The 22,571-nt window shown below is 42.0% G+C and overlaps 1 protein-coding gene and 1 long non-coding RNA gene across 7 annotated transcripts in view; one reads left to right on the top strand and one right to left on the bottom strand.

Annotated features, from left to right (window-relative positions):
• Positions 1 to 1,547: 1,547 nt before the first annotated feature.
• Positions 1,548 to 21,677, bottom strand: LOC114219769 (uncharacterized). The gene is made up of 4 exons (XR_003611457.2): positions 21,554 to 21,677; positions 18,027 to 18,086; positions 5,947 to 6,090; positions 1,548 to 4,477 (listed from the first exon to the last, which is right to left on the bottom strand). It is a non-coding gene; the product is annotated as an uncharacterized LOC114219769 (long non-coding RNA).
• The window catches only part of AUH (AU RNA binding methylglutaconyl-CoA hydratase), a 269,714-nt gene continuing 268,234 nt past the window's right edge, over positions 21,092 to 22,571 (top strand). For all 6 annotated transcript variants that reach the window (XM_088019055.1, XM_088019054.1, XM_088019053.1 and 3 more), the window contains exon 1: positions 21,092 to 21,377. In XM_088019055.1, the coding sequence (XP_087875181.1) occupies positions 21,122 to 21,377 (256 nt within the window). In that variant the 5' untranslated portion in view covers positions 21,092 to 21,121. The remainder of the gene's footprint in view (positions 21,378 to 22,571) is intronic.

Genomic DNA, 22,571 nt, shown 5'->3' with positions numbered 1-22,571 from the left:
GGGAGCAGGAGGGGACTACGTTTTATTAAAACAGATGATACTAGACAGAGTAATGCAATGCATAGTCCTTAATTGGAGCCTGGTGTGTACAAAGAAAAGCAAGTTCTGAAATAATTGGAAAACTTAACTATGACTTGATATTGGAGATACTAGGGCACTATCAATTTGGTTAGGCATGGCAGTGATCATGTGATTATAAAGTAAAAGTATCTTTTTAATAAAAAAAATGCATATTGAAGTATTTAGAGGGAAATTGTCAAAATGTCTATTACTCCCATTGCCAATACTGCAGAAAAAATGTGGGGGAGGGATGTCTTTATTTTAAAGAGATACACGACACAATATGTCATGTCTCTAGTTTACATTAAAACATTTCACACACACATTAATGAAGCAAACAGAGCAGATTTTGACATTACTGATGTTCACTGACATCTGGTTCCCCCTACTTTCTGATAGCCTGGGGAATTACACACCCCCATGCTCTTGAAGGTAGTACCCTAAGGCCAGGTCATCAGATCTGCCAATGGAACGTGAGCAGAAGTAACGAGGTACATCAAGGGTAAGCATCTAATCATCTGCATTGACTCTCTTGTGTGCCTTGGGCTGCACCATAGCAAACTCACAAGGCTCTTGTTTAATGTGGGTGTCGTAAGGTCATGGGGCCTCTGCCAACCTACACCCCCAAGCAAAGCCCCTCATCTTCCCACCAACCTGCATTGGACATAGAGCAATAAATTTGTTGCTTTAAAAGCTGCTGTAAGACCACTGAGGTTACTTGTTACTGAGGTATAACACAGTCTTTCTGGGCTAATACAGTTAACAAGTATTAAAACTAGGTGTCAGGTTGATTTTATTATTCTACTTTACTGGAATGTTTTATAATAAAATGTTCAAGTAATGATTTTCTTTGAAAATGAGTTTCTATACTGGTGGTATTAGTTCAAGGAGACTATTAATGTCTTGTTTGTGATACTGGAGCCAACTCCGTGTGGTCAGAGTAAATATTTTGGTACAGTGGAAAGAGTCAGGACCTGGTACTATTTTTTTTTAAGATTTTATCCATTTATTTGAGAGAGGGAGAGGCAGATGGAGAGGGAGAAGCAGGCTCCCCGTGGAGCAGGGAGCCCAAAGCGGGGCTCGATCCCAGGACCCTGGGATCATGACCTGAGCCGAAGGCAGATGCTCAACCGACTGAGCCACCCAGGTGCCCCTAGACCTAGTACTATTTCTGATTGACAAGAATCAGGTTCTTTGGATTTCGGTTTCCTTTCCTGTGAAATGAAAGGAGCCTCTAAGTTGCTTTCCATTTCTAAACGGTAATGATTAAGCAATTTAGGCACCTATCCAATTACTTTTTAAATAGATATAAACATATATATGTATTATGTGCAGCTGATATTAAGTCTATTTGCTTTTTCTTGGAACTCAAATTTCTTTCTTGATCATATTCACTTTGTTTCTTGTGTAGATACATGGTCGAGGAACAAATTTTTAAGAAGATGGTCACTTTGAGGGTGAAAGCAAATAAATTTTATTTTCCCGTCTCAAAGTATCAGCCACATAATAGTCCATACAAGAATTAAGTACATATGAAACACCTCGGAGAGGCACGGGGCCAAAAGTATATGGTATGTGTGCATTTATAGGGATAAGGCTGTTTACAGTTCTTACTCTTAAGAAGAAAGCTGGAGCTATTTTAAGTGTCAAAAATAAGGATCTTAGTACTATTTTAAGGTAATATATGCAATATTTAAACAGATATAGCAATCAAAAAGGTATGACACAGGAATAATGTGCTTTGATAAGACTCCATGGTGACCAGAAATTGGAAGCTGAAACCTCCTAACATCACTCCTCTGGTTTCTACATGGAGGGAGCTTGCTGGAGTGACATTCTGGGCCCCTTCCACTCTTTCCTTGTCCCAGGGAGGACAAAGGGCTCATCGGACCGGTCAGCATCAAAGTCAGGATGGTGGTTCTGTTACTGCAACAGTTATTTGCAGGAGGAGGGGACACACGGAAGCCACTTCTAGGCTGGATGGCAAAGCTCTGTTTCTTGACTTGGGTAGTGGTTTCAAGTATATACCTTACAATAAATCATTAGGCCACATACTTGTTTGTTTGTTTGTTTTTTGTAGTGTTCTGGATCTTCACTTTATTTTTTTTAAAGATTTATTTATTTATTTATCTGACAGAGAGAGAGAGAGAGAGAGAGCACAAGGAGGGGGAGGAGCAGAGAGAGAGGGAGAAGCAGATTCCCTGCTGAGCAGGGAGCCGGATGCAGAGCTTGATCCCAGGACCCTGAGATCGTGACCTGAGCCGAAGGCAGACGCTTGATGAACTGAGCCACCTAGGCACCCCTGAATCCTCACTTTATAGTAAAAAGATTTTGATTGGTCATTTGGGTAGAGGGGGTCTGTGGCTTAGCCCCTTCCTTTCTTGTTTTCTCTCTTTGGGTTGTACCCGTCTGGAGAAATGGGCTTTCTCTGCTCCTCCATGCCTGGGGTTTTAGGGGACCAGGTCCCCCACAGATGGGGAGGCCAACAGTTCTAACAGCTTGAGGGGCTGTTCAGTTTTGTCAGTGACTGAGGAAGAGGCTCTGGTTCTGGAGCCTCGTACTAGCGAGCCCATTTGGATGCAGAAGGAAAACCACATTTGCTAAGAGCCCTAACAGTGATCAGAGTAAGAGAGGAGACCCCTTGATAACACAAACATGTATGTTGACTCTCCCACCCCCTACCCCTTTTCTCGGCACGTTGTGGTGGGGGGAGCATAACGTAATGTGCATTTTTGGTCTCGTTTGTTACTATGCAGTGCTGCTGTCGAAGATGAGAAAACAAGAAAAGGGAAAGATGTAAGTTGAGTAAGTGTCAGTATGTAGAATGAAAGCCGTTGGCGGCATCCCTGGATACGTCCAGTAGAGAGAGGTTCATAAGCAGAGAGGGAACGAAAAGGTGAAAGGGTACCTGCAATTTGTGACTCTAAATATTCATGAGGTTTTCCCTTCAACCACCCTTTGTGGTCCTCTGTGTGGGCAGTCTGGGAAACACAAATAGAACCCTGGGCCACTTTGCAGGCTCGTGTAGTGCCTGGGACAGGGATGTCTGGCTGCAGGGCCCTGCTCTGATGGGGTCTCCTTGCTGGGAGGAGACAGGGCTGGGACGCTTCGTGTGGCAGAGAGAGACAGACACACACCTGACATTAACACAGTGCCACCAGGATTCAGGGAGTGAATCCCACCGCCCTGCTTGCACCCTTCCCTGAGCCCATTAATGAACCCTACTTCTTTTCCTTTGCTCCTTGCCGTGTGTTTTAACTGACTTCACAATCAAAGTGCATGGAGCAGCTTAATTTGGCCAATGAGACTGTCTGCACTGGGGCGTCTGGGATCGCTTGGCTGCTGGTGTCCAGTTGGCGATGAAGATGGGATGAATCCCAGCTGGGTGCGCAGGAAGAACCAGGTCACACTGCAGAAATGCTCTGTGAAATTAAAGCAATATTTAAGAGGAAGACCATCAACCTAGGAGACCGTGAAAAAACTGACTAGTCTAGCATAAAAAAGGCATTAAAGCAGGGGGTTAGGAAATAAATCCAGGTCAAAACTAAATGGAGGCCTGATCAAATTTATAGAGAAATAAACCCCCAGAAAACCCAAAGCCAAAGGCGATGTCCTCGGGGTTGGTAAGCTGTGAGGAGCGCGGGCATAGATGTGTGGCAGATGTCCAGCTGAGCAGCGCCTGCCTCTCTGGGAGCTGACCCCAGAGGGGGCTCTGCTCGGGCACCCCAGCTCCCCACTCCGCCTGGGGGCAGAGAGAGGACCACTATGGTCCACGGCACAGAGTGTGATTCGCAAACCCAAAGATACTGCCCATGGCCCTGTCGCCTGTCACAAAACGAGGAACTTACAAAAAGTCAGACTTTAAGGAGTAAAGAACTGGATCAAGTCTTGGGAAACATAATGAGTTAACAGTGGGGGAAAGAAGACTCTGCCCCCGGCCACTCCGTCACTGTAGGTTTGTCTTTCCAAGAATGTCTTGCAAATGGAATCACCCCACACTTGATGCCCTGAGCCAGGGCCCCAAGACGGACCCCATGTGCTGAGGGTGTCAGTCCCACGTCTCTCCTCGTCGCCGAGCAGAATCCAGTGCTGCAGCGGTCCCGCCGTCTGTCCATTCTCTCACGCGCCAGAGGACATTTGGGTTGTGTCCAGTTTCTGACGATTACGGGTAGAGCTTGTACAAGATTCTGCGTGAAAAGGACGTTTTATTTCTCGAGGGTAAGACCCCAGGAGTGGGACTGCAGGGCCATCTAGTAAGTATCCATTGAATTCTGGGGGACCCTGCTGAGCCCTCCCCAGGTTCCGCTTGCTGCACATCCTTGCCGGCCCTTGGTGCCGTTGGGGTTCTTCACTTTAACCATCCTAATAGGTGTGTTGTGCTTCCTTCTTATTCTTTTTTTTCCTCTTTCTTGGGAAACTTCGGGGATTCATTGATCATCAAAACAAACAAAAAAAACAAAACTCTGTCACTTATTGCAAACCTGGAAGAAAAAGTACGAAAAGTGGGGAAAAAGTGGGAAAAAAAGTACTAAAGGGGAAAAAATCTGAACAGCTGAACAGGAACAAGAGTCACCGGACGTCATCAGAGGAGGGGGTTTAAGACCAGATGTTATGGGGGAAACACGGAAACAATGGCTCTCTCACAGGAAGACCACACAGAGCGAATGTGTATTCTCACCTCCAGCCACCCCTCCGTGAGGTCGTGGGAACACCCAGGAGCCTAGAGTGAGGACCCAATGACAGCAGATCGTCCTGTGAGCGAGCTACGCAAGCCCTTCACTCTCTCCTGCCGTCCATCCCTTTAGCTAGAAGTTGCTGTTTCTGATAACCATGCTTTCTTATCTCTGTTTCATGTTGGCAAGTAGGCTTTCGGGCTAAAAATCTGTCCCAGTCTGAATCTGCATAGACACCAGTTTCACATACTCTCTCTCTCACACTCACACACGCTCATGCGCGCACGGGTCCTCGGACAGTATGTTGGGCATAACAGCAAACTGAGACACTAAGTGGAAAACAGTGAGAAACAATGACAACCCCTAGTGCAGTGGGCCACAAATACCCCTGGCCAGACTTGGGGGGACCCGGGCTCTCGACTCCTATATAGTGAAGAGGTACAGCGCAGTGTGGCCTGAACCAGAACGTGTGACTCACCATTCCTGTGTGAGGCTACCACCTCCCAGCCAGGGGGCTTGCTGGCCTTGACAAACCTGAGGGGAAGCCCCTGGGCCTCGGGCCTCCCTGGCCTGGTGCTGTGCTGATACCTGGGTTGCCTGGAAGGCCTCCATTCTTCACCCGCTGCTGCAAGATCACAGTCAACCAAGGTTGGGGAGATGACCAAGTCGGCTCAATTACAAGCTATCATTGCAACAATGCATAACTGTATTTTGCACTGAGTCCTAAACAATACCAAGTTGTCTAATACTTGGTGTGCAAATTGACAGACTATACACTGAGATGTTGTTGGCGATAGGGTAGAGCAGTACAACTAAAAGTCACAACATTTCCAAGGGATGGGTGGTATGTGGCCCCACGCACACCTTAAAGGAAATATCCGGAGCCATAACACAGGAGGCAATGGGTGAAGTAGCTCAGAAAGGAAAGAAATACACCAGTTGGACAAGACACACTATCTCACAGAAGATAGCAAATTGTGCTCCTGAAACCTCAGAACACCAAGGAAAAATTTCTTTGAAAATGAGGGCTGAACAAAGACACATTCCCTGACCAAGAAAGCCATTTTAACAGCCATCCAAGGGAGCGAGCCTTCCATCCATCAAGGGAGAAACGGAATCATGAGATAAAGCAAGCCAGAGATGGTGGACGGGCACAGGCAGCTATCACACAGAGCAGCGGAACACCATCTCACTATCATGGGTACAAACTCACAGTTCACAGTGGCCGTCCCTCCTGCCACTGTCCACACACCTCTCCCCAGTGACGGCACCAACCGGGCTTGTGCGAGGGGAGAAGGCTTCCACTTCTCCATCCCTCCACGTGGGAAGTGCTCGAAGTTTCTTTGACTCCTTTGGCCTAGAGAGAGTTATGAAGCACCAATTAAAAATAGGTGGGAACGTAAACCAGTGCAAACACTGTAGAAAACAGTATGGAGGTTCCTTAAAAAAATTAAAAATAGAATTACCATATGATCCAGTAATTCTACTACTACTCAAAGAAAATGAAAACATTAATTCAAAAGATACATGCATCCTTATGCTTGTTGCAACATTATTTACAACAGCCTAGAGTGAGGACCCAACGAGAGCAGATCGTCCTATGAGCAAGCTACGCAAGCCCTTCACTCTCTCCTGCCATCCATCCTTTTAGCTAGAAATTGCTGTTTCTGATAACCATGCTTTCTTATCTCTGTTTCATGCTGGCAAGTAGGCTTTGGGGCTAAAAATCTGTCCCAGTCTGAATCTGCATAGACACCCATTTCACATACTCTCTCTCTCACACTCACACACACACATGCGTATGCAACCAAATGTCCATCGATAGATGGATGGATAGAGAAGAGGGGGCATGTGTGTCCACACACACACACACACACACACACACACACACACACACCAGAGTATTACTCAGCCATAGAAAATGAGATCTTGACATTTGTGACAACATGGCTGGACCTAGAAAGTATTATGCTAAGTGAAATAAGTCAGACAGAGAAAGACAAATACCATATGATTTCACTTATATGTGGAATCTAAAAATCAAAATAAGCAAAGCAAAAAGAGACCCATAAATACAGAGAACAAAGTGGTGGTTCCCAGAGGGGTAGGAGGTAGGGGTATAGGCAAAATAAAGGAGATTAAGAAAAAACTTCCAGTGATAAAATAAATAAGTCATGGGGATGAAAAGTGCAGTATAGGGAATACAGTCAATAATACTATAATGACCTTGTATGGTGACAGATGGTGACTGTACTTACCTTGGTGAGCACTGAGTAATGGATAGACCTGTCCAATCTCTATGTTGTACACCTGAAGCTAATATAATATTGTATGTCAACTATACTTCATTTGTAAATAAAAAATTTTAAAAAGCTTAAAAAATAAATTAAAAAAATAGGTCAGAGCTCTAAAAACAAAAAAAACAGGGTGCACAACAAAATAAACTTTTGAGGTTTTAAGGATGCTGCTGTTTCAAGATAAGCCCCTCTCTCACAGAAGTGGCCAAGAGGAAATCTGTAACAATAACTAAGCCTCTGCATACCTGGATTGACCAAAAGGCAGAAAAAATACTTTAAAAAGTGAATAGAGGGATGCCTGGGTGGCTCAGTTAAGTGTCTGCCTTCAGCTCAGGTCTTGATCCCAGGGTCCTGGGATCGAGTCCCGCATTGGGCTCCCTGCTCAGCAGAGAGTCTGCTTCTCCCTCCGCCTGCCACTCCCCCCTGCTTATTCTCTCTCTCTCTGACAAATAAATAAATAAAATCTTTAAAAAAAAGAAGTTAATACTCTTAGGTGTAAGTTAAACAAGCTCAAAAATTTTGTTGGTAAGTGCAGAGGTGTATAAATTGTATTAAAAATGGCAGGAGTGATATAGCTGTCTTACACGAATCCTCGGACAAATTGTATTAGTTTGGCAATTCTGAGTTAAAAAGTAGCTGTGTATCTTCTCTCTAACCTCATTACTTTAAACCTTCTAATTTCCTCTGTTGGTTTTATGGGTCAGATAAATTATTCTTTACACAAAATATTTTAGGGCATGAAAATATAAACATGTATTTAACTAAAGAATAACTGCCATTTTATAAAAGAATTGGTTTTTGTAAACTCCAAAAAATAGTGCATATCATTTTAACTTGGTTATTTCACTTTTGCTATCTGCACGTGATTTTTAAACATCATCCTTTGTTTTGAAAATTGATGATTATATTACACATCAGATGTAATTTTTGAGATCTTTTGATTTTAACACCTGGGACTAATATTAAATTAAGTTCATGAATAACATTGTCACCTGAAATCTTTGGGGATTAAAGTGCATAAATACAGATTATAAAAATGATCCATCACTCTATTAATACATACTTGCTTTCTGTGAAGTTCCAATTAAGACAATAAATGTATGTGGCATATATTTTGCCTGGTACACTACATTGATACGGTTAACTTGTTTTAAAAGGCTGCAATTAAGACTTTAAGTTTTCATCCAACTACATACATGCATGTGTGTGTATTTAAATAAATAAACATGCATGTAAAATGTGTTTAACTGAAAAAGCTTATGAATGATAAAGAGGAGAATGAATCGTTCAGAAAAATATTATTTTGATCTTTGAATATAGTGTTACCTAAAAAACCCAGGAAACAACAAAAAAGTTCTTTGTCTCTGTGGAGGACAGAACTATATAGTTAACTCTTATCTCCTGAAGAGTAGAACTTTGGGAGACTATTCACTGTTTGTAGCTTTGCACTGATGTTTTGAATCATTTTAATTAATTAATTAATTAATTTATTTATTTTTAAAGATTTTATTTATTTGAGAGAGAGAACACGAGGGTGGGGAGGGACAGAGGGAGAAGCAGACTCCCTGCTGAGCAGGGAACCTGATGCGGGACTCGATCCCAGGACCCTGAGATCCTGACCTGAGCCGAAGGCAGACACTTAACTGACTGAGCCACCCAGGCGCCCCTCTTGAATCATTTTAAACAAAAGTTCCTAATTTCTAAAAAGCTATGTTTACTTACCAGTATGCTTAATTTAAACCTTGCTTTTCTGGCTTTAATTATTTCTTTTCTTTAGAAAACTAGGACATATGTTCATATCTTGATGTGCTTAAATGTTTGACAACTCTCTTTTGATATTTCCCTTCCCTGATCTAGGTCCACAATGAAAACAAAACTGGCAGATCAAAAAAGAGAAAGTGATTAATTACGTGGTGTTAAAATGTCATCAATATGAGCGTTTCAATAACTGTTTGCTTTTCAGGTTGAGCAGAACATACATGGGTTTGTGCATAATGATTGAGGCAAAACTGTTCAAGAGCTGATGTTTATTCTTAGATACGAAACCCTTGTAATTTGCTGGCAACTATAATACATACTTAACAAAAGAAACCAAAGGCTCTGGGCACTTGTCAATATCCTTGCTGATCATAAGTTCCTCCCAAATAGGGGATTCCACTCTTCAACATTCTAATTAAATACCATGGACAACTCAGAGCTATTCAGTCTTATCACTTACAGATGGTTTCATAAACTACACATCAGAAATTGGGTTTTCTAGAAGTGGGAAGAAAAACAACCTCAATAAAAAATGGCACCAGATACCAAACAGACTTCCCAAGGGACAAAATTAGGATTTCCAGTACTCTATTTAGGAAGAGATGACTCCATAGATATGTGTATTATTATTATTATTATTATTATTATTATTATTATTATTAGTTAAGCTTCCTAGGTAATTCTATTGTTCAGCTAGGGACTGAGAACCACTGGCATAAGGTGTGGATTGCCATTAATTTTGCAACGTCACCCAATAGTTGAGAGTAGAAAACCATTCTTAATATTGATGATGTATATAAGTGGTGTTGTAAGCTGTTGGAGCTCCCAAACGGGGGGCCCAGGGCCCATCTGCACCTGGGCACAAGAGCCCGGTGTTCTGTTGGCACACATAATGTCAAGATAATTTGTTGTTGCATTTTCTAGCAACAGAGTTCTAGCAGAACTTTCTGGGCAACTCAATTTCATTATGAAAGTTCACATTATTAAATCAACACTGCCTTGCTTGCTGAAGAATATATTGATCACAGAATTTAACTTTGTCAGACATAAGTACAACAATCTGTGATACTTAAAGCACAAAGTTAAAATAATCCTTTAACTAAAAAAATAGCTTAAAATGTGTAGATATTTTAACATCTAAAAATATCTTTAAATATTGTCGTTTAATTCATGGACCCCACTGAAGAATGAAGTGTTTAAAACATGTTATAATTAAAGAAATAACAATTTAATTATTTACTCTGTGAGAATTAGTACAAAAATACCAGATTGACACTGCCTACTTTACAATTCTAGTTTAAAAGCCACATGTTGGGTCTAGAGATATGTCTAAAATTTAGAAGTAATTTTGGGGGTTTCTAGTCCTAGTTCTGACTTCATGGAAAGCCACAGACCTTATTTTCATTTGTTCAACAAGAACAACAAATATTTTTTTTCTTTTTTCTTTTTTTAAGATTTATTTATTTGAGAGACAGAGACAGAGAGAGCACCAGTTTGGTGGGGGGGACGGGCAGAGGGAGAAGCAGACTTCTTGTTGAGTGGGGAGCCAGACGTGGGGCTCAATCCTAGGACCCTGAGATCATGACTTGAGCTGAAGTCAGATGCTTAACCGACTGAGCCACCCATGTGCCCCAAGAACAAATATTTTCAAGCATCCAATTTGTCTCAGGCATCATAGAGGTCCCTGGGATGTTATGGTGAGTATGATGTACAAGGGGCTGTTCTCCAGGATCTTACAATCTAGCAGGAGTTAGGTGTTGATCCTGAGAATATACATAAGAGCCACAGACATTCTTCAACAGAATTTAGAAATCAGTCCTGGCCCATGGACTTGAAAAAGAAGAGTGTTCAACCCCAAACAGCAAAACTTGACATTTGGCTCTGGATTACATTTTCCCTAGTTAACCTATGTACCAGCAGCATTACAGGGATGTGCCTGTGAAAAATACAAGTTCTGATGCTCACATTTAATGGGAAATAAAGTTGGCTTTCTCTTTGGGGCTGAACATGACTTTTGGCTCTAAAGGCCAGAAGATTCCAGGGCATTTGCTGGGTAATGATAGACTGTCTCGAAGCTGACATCAATCAAAAGAGCTTCCAGACTGCGCCGTCCCTCCCTTGGGCTCTGCATCCCAAAACCTCTCACGCTTGAAGGAGACATCTCAGTTGTTTAAAAATTAATCCATTTCGTAAGTATGTCATTCTTGGGCTTTCTCCTTTTCTTTCAATGTGATTACTATTTCCAGCAAAATTTTCACACTGTCTCTCTTTCCTCCTGAACCACTACCTGTTTTTAGAAAAAAGGCAGAGGCTCCACCGTGGCACGTCCTCTGGATCAACCTCCTGAGTGGTAGCTGCTCACAAACATAACACACGACAAATGTGTGGGGAAACACAGATGGTCTGCACCATTGCTGATTAATGGGGATTAAAAGTCAAGAGTTCTTTCTTCCACGTTTCCCAAGCCCCAATTTTCTAATTTGGAGATGTGTAACTATCAAGTGACTTTAGATGAGATGACATACATAGTTTTGCTATTGGACGCATCTATAGGAATGCTGCTGATTAAAACAAGGTCTGTCTCATTTCCTGAATTATTTATAAATTCAGTTGCTTAATATAAACTAAGTATCCAAGGCAACACACTGCTCTTGATATGGGGGCTTGACAAAGGAACTTTCATTGACTGCTTGGGGTTGCAGATAAATGTAGCACACTGGCTTTTTGGAGCAGAGTCTAAAGTGGGAATATTCCCATCCCCCAGTACATGTTGGCAAACTTGAAATAATTAATTAATGATTTGAAAATATTTTGTGGCCTGCATAAAAGAAGCTTCATTTTGAGAATGAAAATTCTTCTGCGAGAATATAAATATGCTTCTGGGTTTTGACTGAATCTCTGAGCCAATAGTCTCCAATTTTTAAAAAAAAAAATCACACATACCATCAAGAATAGGGTAAAAAATGGTAAGCATATAATTTCACATCTGTGCATATAAACATGCACAAATAACAGTTATAGAAAGGGGTAAAACATAAGCATAAGTCTTAATATTTTTATCCTACCCCAAAGTGTATATTGTCTTGGAGATCACTGCTCAGTGCTAAAATAACTGTCTCTTAAAAATAATAGTAATAAAATCTAACATTTATAGGATGTTTTTAATATGCTCTACAGTACTAAGTGCTTTACATATACTATCTCACTTAATCCTCAAACAACTGTAGAGAGCAAATAATGCTATTTTCTCCATCTTATAGATGAAAGTCCATCACTTAAGCTCATGCTGCTAATAAGAGGCATCACTTTCACTGAAATTTATGTAGTTTGAATCCCAAGGCCACGCTCTTGCCATGCTGTTACCTGAAAAAGTGACCTTAGGTTCTGCAATATATTTTTAACTTCTCTTCCTTTTTTCTTCCTTTACATTTTTAAAATTTTCAAATAATATATGAAAATGATGTTAAAATGTAAACGGTAAAAAAAATGCACAAGAGGAATGGGAAAAGTCTCCCTTCCCCCGACTCTATTTTTTAAGTAACTTGCTAAAAGATCCTGGGCATTGTGATATTAAACACAGTAAACTTTTTTTCCTCAAAAGTACAACTGAATTATTTTTGCCTTTGTTTGGAGCTCTGTTCTGGTAATGGTGGACTAACTCATATGGACAAAATTTAAAATCAACTAGCTGAAGGCACTGCAGAGGAAAAAGCAGGAAGAAACTGGAGGGGAGTTGACACCTGGGAGAAAAGTACAATACTGGTGAGTCTCCTGCTTTTTGCCTAAGGACAAGTCTCAGTTTCTGCTATTCATGGTGGCTAAAACTCCAAAACCTGCAGATATACTGGTTGAGATATCAGAGGAGAAACTCTGGGGTAACCACACAAGCTGGAAAATAAAGGGAGAAATCTCAGGACAGAGCTACAGAGCAGGTGTCCTGACTTATGTGTGTAAATGCTCCCCAAATCTCTGATTGGTCCCTGAATGATGCATAAGCATGGCAGATTCCAAGCAATGCAGCTAACTAAGGCTAAAAGAACTAATGAGATCTCTGCTACTGCCCAGTGTAAGAGAGGCAGAGTTTGTGTTCAGATAAGTTAACTACTTGCTAAAACAAAATAATCAATACTATTAGATGAACAATAGAATCCAGTCTATAATCGATCACACAATGTCCAGAATATAACCCAAAATTATCAGACACACGAATAAACAGAAAAATATGACCCATATTAAAAGCAGTTATCTCTCAAACTTTTTGAACTGAGGACCCCTTTAACATTCAAAAATTACTGAGGATTGGGGCGCCTGGGTGGCTCAGTCGGTTAAGCATCTGCCTTCAGCTCAGGTCATGATCCCAGGGTCTTGGGATCAAGCTCTGCATCAGGCTCCCTGCTTAGCAGGGAGCCTGCTTCTCCCTTTCCTTCTGCCTGCCGCTCCCCCTGCTTGTTCTCTCTCTCTCTCTGTCAAATAAATAAATAAAATATTTTTAAAAAATTACTGAGGATCCTACCAGGATTTTGTTATGCATACTATATCTATTGATATTTACCTTAATAGAAATTAAAACAAAATCTAAAAATATTTACTAATTAAAAAAAAACCTCATACATGTTAATGTGAATAACCCATGTTCATGAAAAAAACTATATTTTCCAAAACAGAAACAATTAATGAGAAGAGTGGCATTATGTATATTTTTTCAAATCTCTTTGATGTCTGGTTTAATGGAAAGTTAGCAAGATTCTCATATTTCCTTCTGCATTCAATCTATTGCAATATTTTGGTTCTGTTTAGGTGTGAAGATAATGTGGTCTCCCATAGTTTTAATAGCCTTTCCAGATGATTGTGGATATTCCATAACTAAAATTTGACAAATGATAGTTTCTTAAAGGTTTGTTGCAATGTGAAATTTGAAACTATATTACAGTCTGTTGTGTTTCACATTCTATTATATTAAAGTCCATTATTTTATATTGCACTTTGAATGGATTTTTTATTCGTGCACAATGTGCAACATTAGCTTTGGCCATTTGTAAAATACTGACTCACTGAGTTATGTAGATCTTCCAAATGTTGGCACACTTCATTGTTTAATATTTAAAAAAAAATCAGTCACTAATATCATCACTGATCTCACCAGGCAAATCTTTAAATATCAAGAAACTCTTATGCTCAAGATAGTGGTGGATAAGTTTTTCAAAATTTCAATTTTCACCTGAAACTTCAAATTTCACTGTGGGCCAAAAATAGTCACTTTCTTTGAAGTTGCACACTCACATCGTTCTTTTTTTTTTTTTTTTAAGAAAATACCTAGCAAATACTAAATTCTGAGAAACCAATGTGACTACCTATTGTTCTTTCAAATAGAAATGGTGTTTCATGAAAGAATCAGCTAGTGCTGCTGAATCAACCACAAAAGTGCTTTTTCTATCTGCTTCATTATGCAGCAAAAGTGACTTATGCATGAGTCACAGCTTGTTGCATGGAATATTAAAACGATGTGCACTCAAAGGTTGAGATTGAAAGAAACCAAGAGCTTATCTGGCTTTATCAAATAAATTCTTAAGTAACTGTCCAGTAGTACAGTACAGCTACTGCCTCGATTCATGCGAGTTTAATTGACAACTGCTTTTGTGCCATCATTGCGAATGTCAACATATTGAAACAGGCAAATAACACCTTAGTATTATCATGAAAATAGTCTTAACCTTGCAGGTCCCCTGAAAGCATGTCGGGGAATGCCAGGAGTCTGCAAACCATACTTGCAGAGCTTCTGCACAAGAGAAAATATAAACTATGGAGACAGACCTCAAGATGACCCAGATGTTTGAATTAGCAGATAAGCAGCTATTATAAATATGCTCAAAATTTTAAATGGAAATGTGCTCAGAAGAAATGATCAAATAAGAAATCTCACCAATCTCCAGCTCTGAAGTTTAAAAAACTCACTGGATGGGCTTAAGGGCAGAATGGGAGGAAGTGTGCAGCCCACACTTAAATAGTGGTTATGCTTTTCCTCCTTGAGGGCAGTGTCTATGTAAGGTATTTGGAATTCTACTTGGGAGATTTGTCTCTTCTCTCCCATTTATTTATTCAATCATTTATTTTACATCAGTGGGATTTGTGGATACTTATTTTCTGCTTTGGGTAATAATCTTATACTACTTTATTTTTGTTCAACTAGTTCCAGATCTGGCCAATGGGGAGGTGTTTCACTTGGTTTCTGAGTCTCTTTGACATACTCCCATGATTGTGGGTTTCTTTGTTTTGTTTTGTTTCTTAGCACTTTTTACTTTCTGATTCTACAACATCCTTCTGGCTCATCCCGTATATTTTCTATAATGCCCCAGTCCTAAAATCAGCTGTTTCTACAAGGAGCACTTTTACTGAAGAATGGTTTTAGAAACCAAGATCTGGGCACTAAGTGTGCTCATTGCTACTGGGCTACCATTGCTTCCGGATCATCTCAGCTGAGAGCAAGGATGTATATGTGTATGTACTAAACAGTGTATATGCACATATCTAAATATTTCTATATGTAATCATCTGCATCCATACTAAACTAAACATGAGTTCATGTTTAGTTGATGTCATTGGATGTCTCCAATGCTATTCTCTTATCACACCAGTAATCCCAGCACCTCCCCTGGCTGGCTTATCTGTATTCTCCCACTCCAACAGGGAGAAACTGGCCTCCATCATCAGCCAGACATTCACTTAATTGTTCACTGACTTAAAAAGAAATTCTAAATGTTGGTATCCATTACCGGCATTATTCCTATTGATGCCCCCCTCGTCCCAGATTTGGCCAGAGAGATCTCCTTCAATCTGTGTCTTTCTCACCTCTGCCAGTCTTTCAGCACCTCATTGTGTTCTGGCACAAGAGAGTCTGGACTTGCCTTGTGTTTTCTCTGTCTCAGATATAGAACCGGCCTTATCCTCTAGAAGCCCTCATCCACCTCCTCTTTTTATTGAAATATAATTCCACATACCATACAATTCATCCATTTAAAATATACAATTCAATGGTTTTTAGTATATTCTCAGAGGTATGCAAACATCAGTAGTCGATTTTAGGACCTCTCCATCACTCCAAATGAAGCTATATGTCCTCTACCCAACATCCTCCAATGTCCCCATCCCTCCCACCCCCCTAGACAATGGTGGCATGTATCTTCAGAGCCTAGAGTATGTGTGTCTGTATGTTTGTGTGTATGAGTGCATACACAATTGGCAACTATGTGGTTGGCAGGAGGAAGAGGCAATATCAGGGAAATCATGACCACAGAGGATCTAATGCAGAAGGTGAAGTTTCCAAATGAGAGGATAACAGAGGCGAATGGTCAAGTTCCCCACAGCGGGGAGTGGGAGTGGCAATGGGTAGGGCAGAGCCCTGATGATCACCCGAGAAAAGCAGACAATACAAGGCAATAAGTAATAACTCAGATTCTAGAGTCGAGTGTTTGATTCTTTGCTCTGCAACGTATAGCTATATAACGCTCAGTGATTTAAAGCCTCAGTTTCTCTGTTTGTGCAACACTTATCTTTTGCCTTGTAGGTAGAGGGAGCTCAGAGGCACATGTGGTCGTGGTCAGTACTTAGAGATGGAACCTACAAAATCTTGGCAGGGGGTGGAGTGCAGTATCCAGTCAAGAGGCCTCTTCAGAGGGTGTCCTGTCATACCTTCTCTGAGGGGACAATGTCCTTGGGTGAGGCTTACTGGAACCCTCCAAGACTCTGGACATGGGGTTTTCTGGGTTTGCCATTCAATCCCTCCCACTCTGAGGTGAGGGTCCAGGTTAGGTGGGAAAGGGAGAGTTTCCGGAGAGGAAATCCACTCTGGAGACTTAGAGAACACTTGAAAAAGACTATTTAAAAGCATTAAAAAGAGACCCAAAGAAATTGAAAGGGGCTGTTGTTTTGATTTTTATTTTGGGACTAAAGCTTGAGTAAAACTTTGCACCCTTCTTGAAATGTACTGTGACCATTTTTTGTGCCTTAAAGTAATAGATACTCAAAATGCCTATGTAATACTTAAAGAGCTCTAGATTAAAATTACACAAAGATCTCACATTGAAGACAATTATATATATATTTTTGTATCACTTTCTTATTATCTATGAGCACACATCATTTTGAAATAGTTTCTCATAGTTTTATATTGTAGAACATGTAGATTACAAGCATCTCTGTGTGTCACTGTATTGGCAGATCCTCACAGATTTAACATGGTTGTGATTGTGTACACAATGTCTTATGCTTATCTTTTATACTGTCTCTTCAATTCTGAAGATATAATAGCAATTATTTCCAGTAGCTCATGTTGACAAACGTCTTCGGTTTGCAGTTCCAGTTGTTTCTTGTGAAACCTGTCACATTTAGGGCTGTGAATCTTTCTCTCAGGATTTATGAAACTTTTGGTTTAAAAGTAAAAAATCAAAAGAGTCTGCAGCAGATTGTGCTGACGATCTGTAATTACTACCATTGTATGTAGTAATAGAATCGTAGCTGGGTATATGTTGCCTGGCACAAGGACACATTTTTAGGCCCACTTTGCTGCCTGGTGTGGCCCAAGGGAAGCAGAAGGGACGGGTGCCCATTCTAGAGCTGGGTACTCCCCTTCTCTGTCCTGCTGGTGGTAGGGAGCAGCCACTTTAGACCCAGAGAGGGATGCCCCATGTTGAAGATAGCTAAGCCATCTTATAGGCCTGGACTGTTAACATTCTCTCTCGTCTAACCCATCACATTCATGGGTGTCTCAGATACAGGGGCCCAGCCTTTACGCTAATATACTACTTTCTCGTCGATTGTTTCAGGCAAGATAGTTTTAAGAATATACTCCCATTTTCAGAAAAGTCCAGGCAAGAGTTCTCCTTTATTCGTCACACAGCATTTGCTAAATTAGCTTTGTCTCTCCACTTGTGGTTGGTAAGGTGCTGGCAAGCGTTTTATTTTACCCGGGACACCTATGTTCTCCTGCATGTTTTATGCAACAGAACCGTGTTCTCGGAGGGATGGCTTCTCCCATTCAAGGCTGCCTGTGTTCTAGCAGCTCAGGGTTGGCCATCCTGTATTGCACACGCTTAATACTATATGGAAGTAAGCATTAGACAAATGTCAGGGGTGTGGCAAACCAAAAAGAGTGTTAGCTGAGAGCTGGCTGGAGGCAAAGGTCCCAATCCTTATAGATAGATGGTAGTAATAGTAAAAGAATATCCCCAAACATCAGCCCTACCTTCCTCATCCCATACTCGATGTTCCTGGCTCACACTCTCCTCCTGGCATACATCTTCTACTGAAAATTAGAAAGGAACAAAAGGGAATTAAATTTTATGAGACACCTTAACATTATGGAGAGGCTGTGCATGACAGTGATTACAAATATGGGGACTGGAGTCAGCTATACCAAAGTTCAAATTCCAGCTTCATGATGTACTAGCTGCAGGGTTTGATAAGTAACAATCTCAGTGCTCTCATCTGCAAAATGAGGATGATAACACCAACTTCAAAGTTGTCTGGACATTAAATAAAATACCGTATCTAAATGTCTGAAATGATTTAAGAAGGAAGCTGATAAGTGGTAGCTAATATTATCTATTTGGTTCTCATTTCCTGGTGCCAAGTGCCTTATATGCTTATTTCATCAACCTACACAATGGGCACAATCCCTCCCATTTTCTAGACGAAGAAACTGAGGCCAAAGAATTCGTGTGGTGAAACAGATATCATACTAGCTCCCTTGCAAATGGAGAAATGGAAGCATGGAGTATTTATATAACTCATGGCTGTCTCAAAGTGAAGCAATTATCAAGCTGGGATCCAAAGCCACATCTGTCTGACCTGACATGTAATGGTCATGGCAATATTTGCTATCTGCATTAACTTTTAAGAATCAACTTCACAGCCTGGGATACCCTCATGACTGTCTCTCAGTAAGCAAAATTATTAAGGAAGGAGCTAGTGTCTCTATCTTGCATTTTCCCATCAGGCTCCGTCCCATCAAAACCATGGGCTGTCCTTCTTAATCGGATTTCTAATATAACCAAACAATCTATGATTGTTTTTCTGCAGTTTTTCTAATCAATCACAAGTATTTTCTGAGGTTGTATTATTTTTTGCTTACCTTTTTCATTTTGTTAAAATATGAAACTTTGGCACTTTACAAATAATTTGTATTTTTCTGACATTCTTTGTTTATTTTTTGATGGTTCCTGAACAAATTTCTGAACATCTCTCTTCTGACCCTATTAAAAACTTAGTATAGAATGTGTACTATCGGTAATTTAGAAATTTTCATAAACAGTTGAATATATTTTCAAACTTACATCATGTCCATTTCATTTAAAAATTTTCTATAGTTGACACACTGTTACATTAGTTTCAGCTGTGCAACATGATGATTCACCTTCTCTATACCTTATGCCCTGCCCACCACAAGGGTAGCTACTGTCTGTCACCATACAACCCTATTACAGTACCATTAACTATATTCCCTATGCTATGTGGTTGTGGCCATTGAGTTGTATAACATTCCTGGCTCTACAATAAAATCTTGTAGATTATCACTATAACTGGATTCAATTATTGTGGCACAAGATGGGTTACAAAGCTCTTCAAAGCAACCAAACAGTATTTCTTATCTACTTGCTTCTTTCTTTAATAATATTTTATGAAGGGTCACAGCACTCAATTCAAAAAATTTTTATCTTTTAGGAAATGTTATACTAGTTTCAGGTATAAAGCATAGTTATTTGGTAATTACATGAACCATGAAAGCTCACCACAAGAAGTGTAGTTACTATCTGCAGCTATACAATGTTTCTACATTATTTTTTTTTAAAGATTTTATTTATTTGATAGAGAGAGACACAGTGAGAGAGGGAACACAAGCAGGGGGAGTGGGAGAGGGAGAAGCAGGCTTCCCTCAGAGCAGGGAGCCCGATGTGGGGCTCGATCCCAGGACCCTGGGACCATGACCTGAGCCGAAGGCAGACGCTTAACGACTGAGCCACCCAGGTATTGACTATCTTCCTTATGCTGTACTTCTTACGGTTTATCGATTTTACAACCGAAAGTTTGTATAAAGTTATATTATTTTAAATAACACTGTGTCAGGTGTTCTGGAACTCCTGTATTTAAATTTATAATCTGTTGATGAGCCAACAGAAAGATAGCAAAACAATTAGCAACTAATAAAAGTGAACAATAATTAGTTGCAATAATTGCAACAGTTGAGCTATGACCAAAATTCTTGAGTTTTCTAGCATCAAAGTGAACATGAGTGTCAGAAAAGGGGAAGCAAAGCTTTTCCTTGTCCTAAACTTCAAGAGAAATTTCACAAGTGGCTCTTTACAGAAGACCAAATAAAAGTGCCCTCAACAACATTCCCACAACAGACGCACTCTCAGGACCCAGCTGGCTTTTTCTTTCCACTTTGGACAGAGCTGAGGGTATAATATTGAAGAAAGTTTTGCTTAGGATCCAAAAATGTGGTGGATGTATAGCAGAAATTTGCGTGGCAGTGGGAGTATGCTCAAAGCAGCATACTTTTCAAACAGGATTCCTAAGCACACTTTTTGTCGGCTGAGATTTGATAAAAACTAGATAGGACATTTCAAACTATTGATGAACACCTATCCACTAAGTTGATATTCTGCGTTTGTGGCTGAGTGAAGAGCCATATGCTCTCAATGCCACCTCAGCATATGGTTTGGCTGAGCCCATGCTGTCAAGAAGAGGGTGCCTTACCAGGACTCTGGACTCGGGGAAGGCCACTGCACCTGCTTGAGGTGGTGGGCTGAGGTCCGCGGCTGCAATGGCTGTTCTCACCCCCTTCCTGAACTCCGCACAGCAAGCACTGCGCATGTTCACAGACACGTGTAACTGAAACTTGTGGCTCTTAGATGCATGGATAAACGGGAGTCCCGCGCAGAGCTGCTACCCAGCCAGTCAAACCTGAGGCCAAACATGTCAGCTCACCCTTGCAGCTAACAAAGGACCCCAGTACGTATCCGAGGGAGAGCGCCGGGTTCTTATAGAACATATTCCCCTAAACCATTCCACAGCCTGGGAAAGCTACTTCCTCCTGCCTCTGCTGGACAAGCCTCCAACCCGCACGCCAGGCAGGGGAGGCCGGGGCAAGGGCCACAGCACGGGCCGCAGGAACACCTGGGCGGGGCGAGGCGGCGAGGGGCGGGGTCTGGGGCGGGGCTCGGTGCCAGAGGGAGGCTCCAGGGGCGGGGCGTGGGCGTGCCCGGCGGCGTGCGCGCGGTAGCGTGCGCGCGGCGGGGGTGGGGCAGCCGCCGCAGGCCCACGCCGTAAACAGACAAGATGGCGGCGGCGGCGGTGCCTGGGACCTTGGGCACCTTGCAGGCCGGCCGCGCTCGCCTGGTGGCCTCTTGTTGTGTGCGGCTTGGCCCCGGGTGGAGGCTGCCGGGTTACTTAATGGGCCCGCGGGTCGCCCCGGCGATATGGGCCCGGGGCTGGGCTCCCGCGGTCGGGGGCTCGGCCCCGCGGAGGGGCTACAGCTCTGAAGTGAAGACGGAGGACGAGCTGCGGGTGCGGTACCTGGAGGAGGAGAACCGAGGTGAGGGGCGCGGCGCTGGCAGCCGCGGGTCCTGGGAAGGGGTCGCAAGGTCAAGTGTCTGGGCTGACGTCAGTGTCCGCTGAGCGGCCCGGGTCGAGACCCCTCCCCTCCCCCACCCCAGCCTTGCACCCTTGTAGTCCTTTCGGTGCCTAAAGGTGTACTCTGGAGCAGTTTACCTGTAAAAGTGGTCCCACTCAGCGCCGAAGACAGAAACGCAGCTCACGCCCTCATCTCTAGACGAGCCAAGGTCAATAAACCGGGTGTGTGATATTTGCTTCCAGGTTTTGTGCTTGTTCTGAATTGCTTTCTGTCAACTCAAATATCGGGGTTTGGGGGGGTGGGTGGGTGGAGTTTCAGAAGCTGCAGTGAGAATGCATTTCATTCTGAAGAATCTCACACTTAAAGCTGTGCAGCCGCAACAATTTCTCCTCTTGTTTATTTTAGAAAGTTAAAGTTAGTTTGGGGGACTGAATTTCAGTTCACTGAAACCATTTTTTGAGCTTGTTTTTGTCTTCCGGGTACCGCGCTAAGCTGTGGGGACCCTTGTGGGTGATACGGATCTTGCCCTTGAGCTACCTGCGGTGGAGGAGACAGATGCATCGGCAATACAATACCTCGGGGGAAAGGGGGCGGCCTGTGGAGGCGGGAACTGCCCACCGGAGGTGTTAGTGTTGGAGCCCAGTTTCTTTCACTTGCCCACCTGGGTCGGGAAAGGTAGAATAGCAGTTTCCCAGAGGACCGGTCATTTAATTTGGACGCGTAGTTACTGAGCACCTGTCATCCGTTAAGCAGAAGGGCGAAAGAAGTTAAGTCACGATTGCTGTCTTTAAGCATCTTCTAACAGTGAGGAAGATACTGCTGGCAAAAAGGCTCTGCTAACTTTGAAGGCTTGGTGAGAGGGAAGGGCTGTAATACCCCCAGGAGACCTACCATCAGGTATATTTGGGGAGATTGGAGGACTTGAGAGGGGTATTCTGAGGGTCGAGTTAGGGTTTGGCCAGATGAAATCGGTTCCCAGGCATTCCTTACCAGGCAATCGAATTTGGGAATAGTGGGGGTTCTTAGGCGAATTGCCTCTGTGCCTCAACTTCAGTGTGTGTATAATAAGAAAAATAATACCAACATTGTAGGGCTTCTGTGAAGATTAGATGAGAATGTCAATACAAATTGCCCACTAAGTATCTAGCTCATAGT

Source organism: Eumetopias jubatus, unplaced genomic scaffold, assembly GCF_037043125.1.
Source record: "Eumetopias jubatus isolate StellerSeaLion01/CBP00866 unplaced genomic scaffold, mEumJub1_p1.0 scaffold_15, whole genome shotgun sequence".
Lineage (NCBI taxonomy): Eukaryota > Metazoa > Chordata > Mammalia > Carnivora > Otariidae > Eumetopias > Eumetopias jubatus.
The sequence above is the reverse complement of the archived record's forward strand: the minus strand, read 5'-3'. Positions and strand labels throughout refer to the sequence as shown.